Here is a 12,915-nt window from a genome sequence, read left to right on the forward strand (position 1 = left end):
ACAAGGTCTCCTAGGATGGAAAGGGAATATTACAGGATTTAGAACTATGAGGAGACGGATAGGAAAGTAAAGGTGTTGTATATTGACTACAAGGGATCCAAAGAAAAGATCAGCAACCCTGACAGCACCTTAAAGAATTCTATTTCATACTCATCTGGAAGGTTGCTGTCTCTTAGACCAAAAAAATCTAACGTGTCAGAAAACTTCACACCTGCTGGAAGAATGTTATAATGATGTAATTATGTTAATTACAATAATGTAATGGTGCTCAATGCAAAGTTTCCTGCCAACTCTGCCCAGCACAGCATTAATTAATGGACACATCTGAGGCGCAAGGTAAATGTAACGTTATATAAGACTGTCAGGTGGCTCCTAGCTCAGCGGTAGCGACTTTAGCTCACAACCGGAGGGGACCCTGGTTCAACCTCGGGCATGTACAAGTGACGGGTAACTCCTAAGACTCGTTACCACTGTTCGCCTAGCAGCTGTAAAATAGGTACCTAGGTGATAGCCGAGATGGGATAACAGTTCTTATCCCGCAAATGAGCCGATGCAGGATAACAAACCTTAGCCGACAAATAAGCTGAGGTAGGATCATTTTAGCTTGTAAATGAACTGAGATCACAACTTTTAAGTCTGTAAAAAATAACTGTTGGTTTGTAAATAAACCTGTAAAACTCCTCTACATACGTCCGGCAGTAACAGCCTGGTTAATCAGGCCCTGCGAAGACTGGTTATGGACCGGGGCCAAGGGGCGTTGACCCCCGGAACACCATCCAGGTCTACTCCAGGTACACAAGGCGATTTTTTTTCGAAATACAACTGAAAAAATGCACCCATAATTAAATAGCTCGTACTATAAAAGGCTTTTTAACAAGCTATTTAATTTTGGGTGCACTTTCAACAGCATGGGCAAAAAACCGCACTGTATAGTGACTCTTTATAAGTAAGCTGACTCTATTAACCTGTTTTAGCTTTTAAATTCACATGTGTAACTAAATGTTAATGGTAGCCAGCGAGGCGAGACTATGTCACTGCTGATTATAACTCAGTGTTGTTATTACTGTCACTGCTGACCATAACTCAGCGTTGTCATTACTGTCACTGCTGATCATAACTCAGCATTGTCATTACTGTCACTGCTGTTATTACTGTCACTGCTGACATTGTCATTACTGTCATAACTCAGCATTGTCATTACTGCATTGTCACTGCTGATCATAACTCAGCATTACTGTCACTGCTGTTCATAACTCAGCATTGTCATTACTGTCACTGCTGATCATAACTCAGCATTGGCATTGCTGTCACTGCTGATCATAACTCAGCATTGTCATTGCTGTCACTGCTGTTCATAACTCAGCATTGTCATTACTGTCACTGCTGATCATAACTCAGCATTGTCATTACTGTCACTGCTGATCATAACTCAGCATTGGCATTGCTGTCACTGCTGATCATAACTCAGCATTGTCATTGCTGTCACTGTTGATCATAACTCAGCATTGTCATTACTGTCACTGCTGTTCATAACTCAGCATTGTCATTACTGTCACTGCTGTTCATAACTCAGCATTGTCATTACTGTCACTGCTGATCATAACTCAGCGTTGTCATTACTGTCAATGCTGATCATAACTCAGCATTGTCATTACTGTCACTGCTGATCATAACTCAGCATTGTCATTACTGTCACTGTTGTTCATAACTCAGCATTGTCATTACTGTCACTGCTGACCATAACTCAGCATTGTCATTACTGTCACTGCTGACCATAACTCAGCATTGTCATTACTGTCACTGCTGACCATAACTCAGCATTGTCATTACTGTCACTGCTGATCATAACTCAGCATTGTCATTACTGTCACTGCTGACCATAACTCAGCATTGTCATTACTGTCACTGCTGATCATAACTCAGCATTGTCATTACTGCTCTCCACTACCTCACTGGCTACTCAAGCTCTCCACTACCTGGCACCATCCACTGGACCATCCACTGGATCAAGCTCTCCACTACTATCCACTTGGCACCACTGGATCAAGCTCTCCACTACCTGGTACCATCCACTGGATCAAGCTCTCCACTACCTGGCACCATCCACTGGATCAAGCTCTCCACTACCTGGCACCATCCACTGGATCAAGCTCTCCACTACCTGGCACCATCCACTGGATCAAGCTCTCCACTACCTGGCACCATCCACTGGATCAAGCTCTCCACTACCTGGCACCATCCACTGGATCAAGCTCTCCACTACCTGGCACCATCCACTGGATCAAGCTCTCCACTACCTGGCACCATCCACTGGATCAAGCTCTCCACTACCTGGCACCATCCACTGGATCAAGCTCTCCACTACCTGGCACCATCCACTGGATCAAGCTCTCCACTACCTGGCACCATCCACTGGATCAAGCTCTCCACTACCTGGCACCATCCACTGGATCAAGCTCTCCACTACCTGGCACCATCCACTGGATCAAGCTCTCCACTACCTGGCACCATCCACTGGATCAAGCTCTCCACTACCTGGCACCATCCACTGGATCAAGCTCTCCACTACCTGGCACCATCCACTGGATCAAGCTCTCCACTACCTGGCACCATCCACTGGATCAAGCTCTCCACTACCTGGCACCATCCACTGGATCAAGCTCTCCACTACCTGGCACCATCCACTGGATCAAGCTCTCCACTACCTGGCACCATCCACTGGATCAAGCTCTCCACTACCTGGCACCATCCACTGGATCAAGCTCTCCACTACCTGGCACCATCCACTGGATCAAGCTCTCCACTACCTGGCACCATCCACTGGATCAAGCTCTCCACTACCTGGCACCATCCACTGGATCAAGCTCTCCACTACCTGGCACCATCCACTGGATCAAGCTCTCCACTACCTGGCACCATCCACTGGATCAAGCTCTCCACTACCTGGCACCATCCACTGGATCAAGCTCTCCACTACCTGGCACCATCCACTGGATCAAGCTCTCCACTACCTGGTACCATCCACTGGATCAATCCACTACTGGCACCATCCACTGGATCAAGCTCTCCACTACCTGGCACCATCCACTGGATCAAGCTCTCCACTACCTGGCACCATCCACTGGATCAAGCTCTCCACTACCTGGCACCATCCACTGGATCAAGCTCTCCACTACCTGGCACCATCCACTGGATCAAGCTCTCCACTACCTGGCACCATCCACTGGATCAAGCTCTCCACTACCTGGCACCATCCACTGGATCAAGCTCTCCACTACCTGGCACCATCCACTGGATCAAGCTCTCCACTACCTGGCACCATCCACTGGATCAAGCTCTCCACTACCTGATATACGGATATAGCCCCACTCCATAAAGGCGGCAGCAAAGCATTAGCTAAGAACTATAGACCAATAGCTCTGACGTCCCACATCATAAAAATCTTTGAAAGAGTGCTAAGAAGCAGGATTGCAAATCACCTGGATTCCCAAAATCTGCACAATCCAGGACAACATGGGTTCAGGGCAGGTCGCTCCTGCCTCTCACAACTACTGGATCACTATGATATGACCTTGGATGCACTGGAAGAAAATCAGAATGCAGATGTAATATACACAGACTTTGCAAAAGCATTTGACAAATGCGATCATGGCGTAATAGCCCATAAAATACGTGTTAAAGGAATAACTGGGAAAGTGGGGAGATGGATCTTCAACTTCCTAACAAATCGAACACAAAGAGTAATGGTCAACAGAGTTAAATCGGAGGCTGCCATAGCGAAGAGCTCTGTTCCACAAGGCACAGTACTAGCCCCCATCTTATTCCTTATCCTCATATCAGACATAGACAGAGATATACATCACAGCACCGTATCATCCTTTGCGGATACTAGGATTTGCATGAGGCTGTCATCTGCTGAGGACGCGGTTAACCTCCAAGAAGATATAAACAAAGTTTTCCAGTGGGCAACGGTAAACAATATGATGTTCAATGAGGACAAATTCCAACTACTTCGTTATGGAAAACTGGAGGAGATAATAACTAGAACAGAGTATACTACAGAATCTGGCCATACAACAGAGCGGAAAAACAATGTAAGGGACCTGGGAGTAGTAATGTCTGAGGATCTCACTTTCAAGGATCACAACAGTGCCACGATCGCACGTGCAAAGAAAATGAGAGGATGGATAATGAGAACGTTCAAAATGAGAGATGCCAAGCCAATGATGATCTTTTTCAAATCACTTGTTCTCTCTAGGCTGGAATACTGCTGTACATTAACATCTCCATTCAAAGCAGGTGAAATCGCAGATCTAGAGAGTGTACAGAGATCCTTTACTGCACGTATAAGTTCTGTCAAGCACCTTAACTACTGGGAACCCTTGGAAGCACTTGACTTGTACTCGTTGGAACGCAGGAGAGATATATTATAATCTACGCTTGGAAAATCTTGGAAGGAATGGTCCCAAATCTGCACACAGAAATCATTCCCTACGAAAGTAAAAGACTGGGCAGGCGATGCAAAATACCCCCAATAAAAAGTAGGGGCGCCATTGGTACAATAAGGGAAAACACCGTAAGTGTCCGGGGCCCAAGACTGTTCAACAGCCTCCCATCAAGCATTAGGGGAATTGCCAATAAACCCCTGGCTGCCTTCAAGAGAGAGCTGGACAGATAGCTAAAGTCAGTGCCGGATCAGCCGGGCTGTGGCTCGTACGTTGGACTGCGTGCGGCCAGCAGTAACAGCCAAGTTGATCAGACCCTGATCCATCGGGAGGCCTGGTCATGGACCGGGCCGCGGGGGCGTTGATCCCCGGAATAACCTCCAGGTAACCTGGCATTATCCACTGGATGAAACTCTCCACTACCTGGCACTATCCACTGGATGAAACTCTCCACTACCTGGCACTATCCACTGGATGACTCTCCACTACCTGGCACTATCCACTGGATGACTCTCCACTACCTGGCACTATCCACTGGATGACTCTCCACTACCTGGCACTATCCACTGGATGACTCTCCACTACCTGGCACTATCCACTGGATGACTCTCCACTACCTGGCAACATCCACTGGATGAAGCTCTCCACTACGTGACACTGGATGAATCCAAGATCAGCTGTGTTGCACTGGACACTGTTGGGGTCACTGAGAGGGTGTGGCATCACTGAGCCCCTGGACACTGTTGGGGTCACTGAGAGGGTGTGGCATCACTGAGCCACTGGACACTGTTGGGGTCACTGAGAGGGTGTGGCATCACTGAGCCACTGGACACTGTTAGGGTCACTGAGCGGGTGTGGCATCACTGAGCCACTGTAACTGGGGTCACTGAGAGGGTGTGACATCACTGAGCCACTGGACACTATTGGGGTCACTGAGCTGGTGTGACATCACTGAGCCACTGGACACTTAGGGTCACTGAGCGGGTGTGGCATCACTGAGCCACTAGTCACTGTTAGGGCCATTGAGCGGGTGTGGCATCACTGAGCCACTGGACCCTGTTAGGGTCACTGAGCGGGTGTGACATCACTGAGCCACTAGACACTGTTAGGGTCACTGAGTGGGTGTAGCATCACTGAGCCACAAGACACTGTTGGGGTCACTGAGCGAGTGTGACATCACTGAGCCACTGGACACTGTTAGGGTCACTGAGCGGGTGTGGCATCACTGAGCCACTAGACACTGTTAGGGTCACTGAGCGGGTATGGCATCACTGAGCCACTGGGCATTGTTAGTGTCACTGAGCGGGTGTGGCATCACTGAGCCACTGGTAAAAACCACAGGCAAGTCCCCACTCGTTCTTTGATTCGTTTGCATTCATGCTATTACGATTTCCCGAGTCACGACAGCTACAAGCGCTGGTAATCTCTGGCTTTACTCTACACTTGCTTAGTGAGTACCTTCAAGAGTGAAATCAGAAAATCTTGTAGATGAATGGTTCAGAGAACAGACAAGTTGATAAATTAGACACATGTGCAACGCTTGGGTATCTTTAAGGAGGAAACGTTTCGCCACAGTGGCTTCATCAGTTCATACAAAGGAGAATGGTGAAGAACTCCTGTTCTTCACTATTGAGTTTTTCGTCATGGTGTTTCGACTTACTGTATAGTACACTGTAGTCAAATATCTTTCAACGTTTACCCCACGTAGATTAGCTTGTTTATTAGAGCTGAATAATATTTCAGATGTAAAGTATACACTCCTTGCTTCACTAGTAGGGCTTCGATAAACTTATCTGATTACAACTGTAGACCGCATCCCGCAATTACCCTTACCTCAGATATATGTGACCGGTTCCGAGTTCAATTCTGGTAGCCCGGCCTGAGATTGAGCTTGTATAGTGACCACCTGATCAGCTAAGCTATCGCTGCTCGTGGCCCTTGAATTTATAGACTGTCTGGGATTCAAAAGCAGTTGTTTGGAAAAGAATACTTGGGAAAAGCATGAGCGGCACAAACAAAACAATTTATTATATAAAGGATTTTTTTATTTACAATGTTGAATTTACAGGTTATGAGAAGTTATTCCACCTCAGCTCATTTACAGCCTAAGAGCGGTTATCCTGCCTCAGCCCATTTACAAAGAGCAGTTATCCTATTTCAGCTCATTTGCAAGATAAAAGCTGTTATATTGCCTCAACTTATTTACAGTCTAAAATTAGTTATCTTACTTCAGTTTATTTAACCTATTAGCAGTTATCCTACCTCAGACAATTTAGTCTAAGAGCAGTTATCCCACCTCAGCTCATTTGTAGGCTAAGAGCGATTATGATAACTCAGCGTATTTACTATTTAAGATGAGTAATCCTATCTCAACTCATTTACTGGCTAAGAGCAATTACTTTGCTTAAGCTCATTTACAGCCTAAGAGCAGTTATCCCACCTCAGCACAGTTTACAGCCCAACCTTATCTAAGGACAACGCTACTTACATAAGAATGGTTTTCAAGTACTTGGATCAACTTGGCATACTGTCGACCACTGACAAAGAGATAAGTTGCAGCATCATAAATTTTTGTTAGGATGCTTCTCTCTGTTTACAACTTTATCAAGAGTGAAACAATGCTCTAATATGAGCCTGCTCTGCAGCGTGGTTTTCTACACCCAGGTATCTATCTATATACTGCAGTCGGAAACTACACCCACTGCAAGGAATAACTGAGTGTTAAAGTTTAGTTCTTCTGAGTTTGAAGATATTACAAGTTCAGTAAAACATGATCCAGTTCTTTGCCTATTCAAATTTTTTTAACAACCTCAGTTGCGATATAGTTTTTTTAATTGGTCTCTTTACAATACAAATTTCGTGTGAGTTATGAACATTTAATTCGATAAGAGACAAAGACAGACACACTGTGGGACATCGACAATGGTCTGTTGTTTAATGTCATTCCTCAGGCTTACTGAGATTGACTTTTAATGCATCTCTTGGGTGAATTAACAGTGTATTCTTACTTTGTACGAGGATGATGGAACTAGCAATATTTCGTCATGTATTCTTGCTCTTCATGGAAATTGAAAACATACTAGGACTTCTGGTACACTAAACGGTCACATAAACGTTAAAACCATCGCAGACAATATTTCAGCATGAATTTCAAAATCAGGCGGCTAAAATTAAATACTGTTATGTGAATGCAGGAGTACGCGTTGTCTATTATACAGGAAGAGCCTGCTCATATTAGCCCAATCTCCTGCTATTTTATTTTTACCAGTCTTACACATGGGCTCCGCTACAGCTGTTCCAGGAGGTTCAAAGTTTCCAGGGGGATAATGGAACGGACAAACTTTAAGAGGCCAGTGCAGTCATGACAGCACTTTACTAGTACTACTTGCTATCTTGTGATGGCTCCTGGGTTCACTCTCATGAACATTCAGACTGCTGGTGCTGGACTGATTCCAAATCTGGACAGAGATCAGCACGAGAACTAAAGGCTAGGCACATGGTTTATATTACCGCCAATGAACAGTAGGAGCTCGATGAATACACTGAGAGGCAGTTCAAATAACTGTAAGGGAATCAACTCTTCAACATCCCTCGTGCATAAGGGAAGTATCAACAGATCCCTGGCTGTCTTCAAGAGAGAACTTATTAAGTACCTCAAGTCAGAACTGATCAGCCGGACTGTTAGTGCTTACGCTGATCTGCGTAAGACTGACACTAATGGCTTGGTCAATCAGATTGGCAAGTAGGAGGCATAGTAACATTGGGTCGTGAGGGTGGTGAACCGTGAAACTGACTACAGGGAGCTCGCATTAATTTTAATAAATTTGCCTCCTGAAGGCCGCTTGTGGGTAATTCCTCTTATACTCGATTTGATTAAAGACTACTGATAAATATTGGGAGAACAGGACCTCGTTAATTATAAAGCTATCTGTAACCATGTTACTGCAAGCCTCAGCATTAAATGAGAGAATAAAAATATTTTTTTAATTCTTAAAAATAGTTACGGTGGATAGGTTAACAGTTCACGTGGTTATATATACTGTGCTTCCTACCAGTAAATATATACTCTGTAATTAGTGGATTGTTATGGTGGCATCCCAGGGGGACCATCTAGGAACCCCGGGGGAAATGAGCCACAATGTTAAGGTAATTTTCATCTGTTGAACTTCCGGCGTTAGTGTAAAAATCTTCCTAGAGTATGAAACCTATGCTGAGTTTCCTAAACAGTAATAATTAGTTTTTATTTGCCATGATGAGACTTACCAACTAATTATTTAAAAAAAGCGGCATAAAACAAAGTTATACTGCAGTTTCCTTCATAAATGCGACGCCATCATGACAATATGTAGTGAGTGTTGGGCGTGTACGTGTGACATAATTCCCAGACAAGGCATCAGCAGAGTGTTTTGATGCCGGTGAAGAGCTCTTGTTCCAAGAAATTGGAACTAAATTCCTGTTCCTTGGATCAAACTTCATTATCTTCCATTCACGCTTTTCCATGGATTAGTAACTTTATTCAGTTATAGGCAGACATAAATATAGTTACATAAACTATCATACATATCAGCATATGTGTAGATTACCTAGGATAACCCAGGAAGGTCAGACATATTTCACTGGGACTCTTGAAACAACTATTAATATTACATTTAGTTCTTTGGTGCGGATTAAATTGGTCGCGACACACAAAATTACTACGATACCCAAACTGACACGATACATAAATTGGTCACAATACATAAGTTGGTCATGATACATAAAAGTTGTCATGATATATAAATGAATGATCTACAGTGAACAATGGTTAATTTGTAGATACTAAAACCGTTTTGATGTGTATGTAAACAACGTAAACCGCGAACTAACTTACGATAAATTTTACAGTTGAGCGCATAAGAAAATATTAGGAGGGCAGCAAGCAGTGCATGTCCTGCCCACATTAACTAATTTTTAAGAAAATGTTCATCCGGAAGGCAGGAATAAGGAAGAGAGGTTTATAAAGCGTTTCTGAAACAAATATGGCTTATCAAGGGTTCCTGAAATAAATAAGATACTGTCTGTGGTATATTAAAAGTTTACAAAATAAATAATGAAGTGTATGAAGTGTTATTTATGAAGGGGTCATGAAATTATAGCTATGGTGTATCAAAGTCCGTGAAATAAATAAGGAAGTATAGTGTATCAAGGGTCCTTGAAATATACAAGGATGGTGTATTAAGAGTTCATGAAATAAAAAAATCATGATGGCTTACCAAGGGTCCCTTTTTAGTTACTCCTTCACCTCCCTTCCTGAGACGCAGCCTGAAGGTGGTAGTGTCCATCCTGCTCTGTCTGGTGTTGTCTCCACTCCTCCTCACACTGGCAGGGGAGGAACGCTCTCCCAAACTGCTCAAGTTGTGAGTTCTTGCACTGTGCAACACATTCACACTCCCACTACCACTACCACAGCCCTCACTGTTCTGGGCATCCTTGGGTTTAAAATTCGAGGTAACCGCGTTATCATTGCTATGGTGTGTTGCTGTAGCGCTTGAGTGGGCATTTTTGCTCACTGTGTAATCACTGGCACTAATTACACTAGACGGACTTACACTTTTGGCACTGTTAGCAGTTGTTGCACTACAAGGGGGCGCGCTGGGCCTGCCTCCGTTACATGGTGGGGCCAAGGGGTCGCGCGCCGCTACACTACCATCTCTTTTTCCACTAAATGCACTGTTATCTCCTAGAATACCGGTCTCTATAGGCGGAGACCGAGTAGTAGTATGAGTCTGCACTGAAAAGCTATTGGCCAGCCGCGAGTTAGCGGCGTAAGCCGACATAACGTGACATAGGGACCCACTCTCACTGGCGGCTCTCACCCAACTGAGCTCTAGGGTCCGGGCCCCTCACGCGGTGCGACGCTGCCGTCCTTCCAGCTTCACCCACCATCTCTTCTCTAAGTCAAACATCACTCCCACAAGCTTCCCACCAAGGTTTACTCCACAGGACACTTATTTGGACTCACCACACGTCACATGCAGAAACAGAGGGTAGGAGGGCTGTGGGCTGGGGGTGAGTTAGGTCTTGTTCCTGCCATACGGCTGACAACGGCACGTCGTGGATGGCAGATCCTACACCGCTGCCACGTTTCTACTATACAACTTAACCATTTATTCACCAGGCAACATGGCACTGCTACACCGTAATCAGACATTATTACGCCGGGATGGTCACTAAAGTGACCCACAGGAATCATGATCTTGTATAACTTGGTGTATTTCATCGTCGGAGCTTTACTTTCTGTGTAGTGAGTTGAAGGAGATGGTGACGCTGAGTTTATCACGTGAGGAGTTTGGGAATGTCTGCAATCTGGCTCATTGCTTGCTGCTTGCTGCTTGCTGCTTGCTGCTTGCTTGCTTACGCCACCCACCACCTATTGAGAACTCGACTCAACAAGAAATGCAGCAGCTCACATATATGACGCCCATCATTATGACAGTGCTAACTTTACATTTAGTATTTTTTTAAGTAACTCTGTAATTTATGTACGTTCAGTTGCATATTTTAGGTGAATCACAATTGTCCTACCTAGTAACATGTATAAATTACTTAGCACAACTCAAAAAATATCAGTGTCTTATTTTGTACTATTCTTAAATTTTTCCTGAGTGAAACGTTGGGCATGTTACCCTACACTGCTGTCCCTCTTCACCTAGCAGTAAGTTAGTACCTGGGCGTTAGTCGACCTGTTGTGGGTCGCAGCCTGGGGGAGAGGCTTAAAGGACCTTAGTGGAAATAAAACAGACAGTCCCTGATGACAACCCTGACTTTATAGGGACTAACTCTCCCCTGGGCTAAATATCCAAACAAAATCTTGTTTCTTATCTTTTCTTACGGAAGCAACTTCTTTCTATTATATGTAATGCAGCAGTTACCTAGTTACCTAGTTACCTAGTTACCAGTTACCTAGTGTAAAATGTTAGAAACAAAAAAATGTGTCAAAATTAACGCTAAACTTGCAGTAATAATAGCAGCTAGACACGGAAACTTCAGGATAACTGGAGGTTTCTGGAGAGAGTTCCGGGGGTCAACGCCCCCGCGGCCCGGTCTGTGACCAGGCCTCCTTAGGTCAGTGTCCCAGGATGCGACCCACACCAGTCGACTAACACCCAAGTACCCATTTTACTGATGGGGAACATAGACAACAGGTGGAAAGAAACACGTCCAATGTTTCTACTCTGGCTGGGAATCGAACCCAGGCCCTCACCGTGTGAAGCGAGAGCGTTAACCACCAGGCCACCAGCTATGTAGGTTGTGGAAATTTTTTAAATAATTTCCTAAATGTAGAACAAAATGGATAATATAATAATTGCGTATTAAAATGTGATTCTATTTGGACCCTTCGAAAAATTTTAAGTGAAGGGGTGTGTGGAACAGCCAGTAGGGACGCCGGGGAGGGGCCATGTTCAATTTAATGTGATCACTGGTCGGAAGTATGTACCAGGAATTCGACGTTTTCCGAGGTCTAATGGGGTGATTCAGCCTGAATTTGTAATAGGAACCCGTGTTAATGTTCCCTGCAAAAGATTTGGAACAGGAAATTTGCAAGACCTCAAGAATTACGTGTGAATGGTGAAATAAATGTGGACATTACTCACAGGAAAGTACACCATGGTCTTTGCATTCAGATCTAGCAGGCCAGTGTAGTTTCTAGATGTTAGGCAGGTGTTGTGGTGTGATCCATCTACAATAACTGAATGGTAAGTGGTAATAACACCATTGGATTATATGTATTGTACTAATAGTTATATTTTTGTGGACCTAGCAAGCAAGTCTAATCCTATACAGTCCACCTAACTGTAATAATGTACCAGAGTAGCTGGTTTTAATATTGTAATTATTAATTTAATGTCAAGGCTAGCTTTTTGTGATAGGAAGCGGGCAGTCGAAGGAGTGACAGTTCAGTGACCTACTATGAATTAAGTCCTGCTTACTTCACCCAAATTACTTGCAGGTAATAATTCAGGTAATATCCTGTGAACCTTCTGCAGGAGATTTGCTCATACTAATAATAATAATAATAATTTTTCACATAGGTTATGGTGTGGTCACCGACGTCATCAATCATGTGCTGTTGTTTAGTGTTTAACTTTGGCTAAGTTACTCGAGGTCGAGGGAAGAGTATCAACAAGATATTGGAGCCTAGAACTAGTCCTCCTAGATAATCTTCCAAGGAACTGGAGTTAACCTCCACTTCCTCGGATCTAACCTTATTGCCTCTTGCTCAGGAGCTGTACGACCCCTGCGAGTTAAACGCCTCCTAATGATGACAATAATAATGATAATCTGAATAACCGAAACGTTGTGAAGATAGTACGGGAATACAGGGAAACTTTCAAGAGGAAACTGGACATCTACTTACTGTAAGTGGTAAATCAGCACTATTGTGTTGGCTGTGTAGGCTCGCGGATCGCTGGCAGCAACAACCTAGTTG

At 44.3% G+C, this 12,915-nt stretch overlaps 1 protein-coding gene across 1 annotated transcript in view; it reads right to left on the minus strand.

Moving 5' to 3' along the window:
* LOC128706543 (mitogen-activated protein kinase kinase kinase 1) overlaps positions 1 to 10,370 on the minus strand; it is a 629,143-nt gene extending 618,773 nt beyond the window's left edge. The window contains exon 1 of the mRNA XM_070089965.1: positions 9,698 to 10,370. Coding sequence (XP_069946066.1) covers positions 9,698 to 10,261 — 564 coding nt within the window. The 5' untranslated portion in view covers positions 10,262 to 10,370. The remainder of the gene's footprint in view (positions 1 to 9,697) is intronic.
* Positions 10,371 to 12,915: the final 2,545 nt, after the last annotated feature.

Source organism: Cherax quadricarinatus, chromosome 3, assembly GCF_038502225.1.
Source record: "Cherax quadricarinatus isolate ZL_2023a chromosome 3, ASM3850222v1, whole genome shotgun sequence".
Lineage (NCBI taxonomy): Eukaryota > Metazoa > Arthropoda > Malacostraca > Decapoda > Parastacidae > Cherax > Cherax quadricarinatus.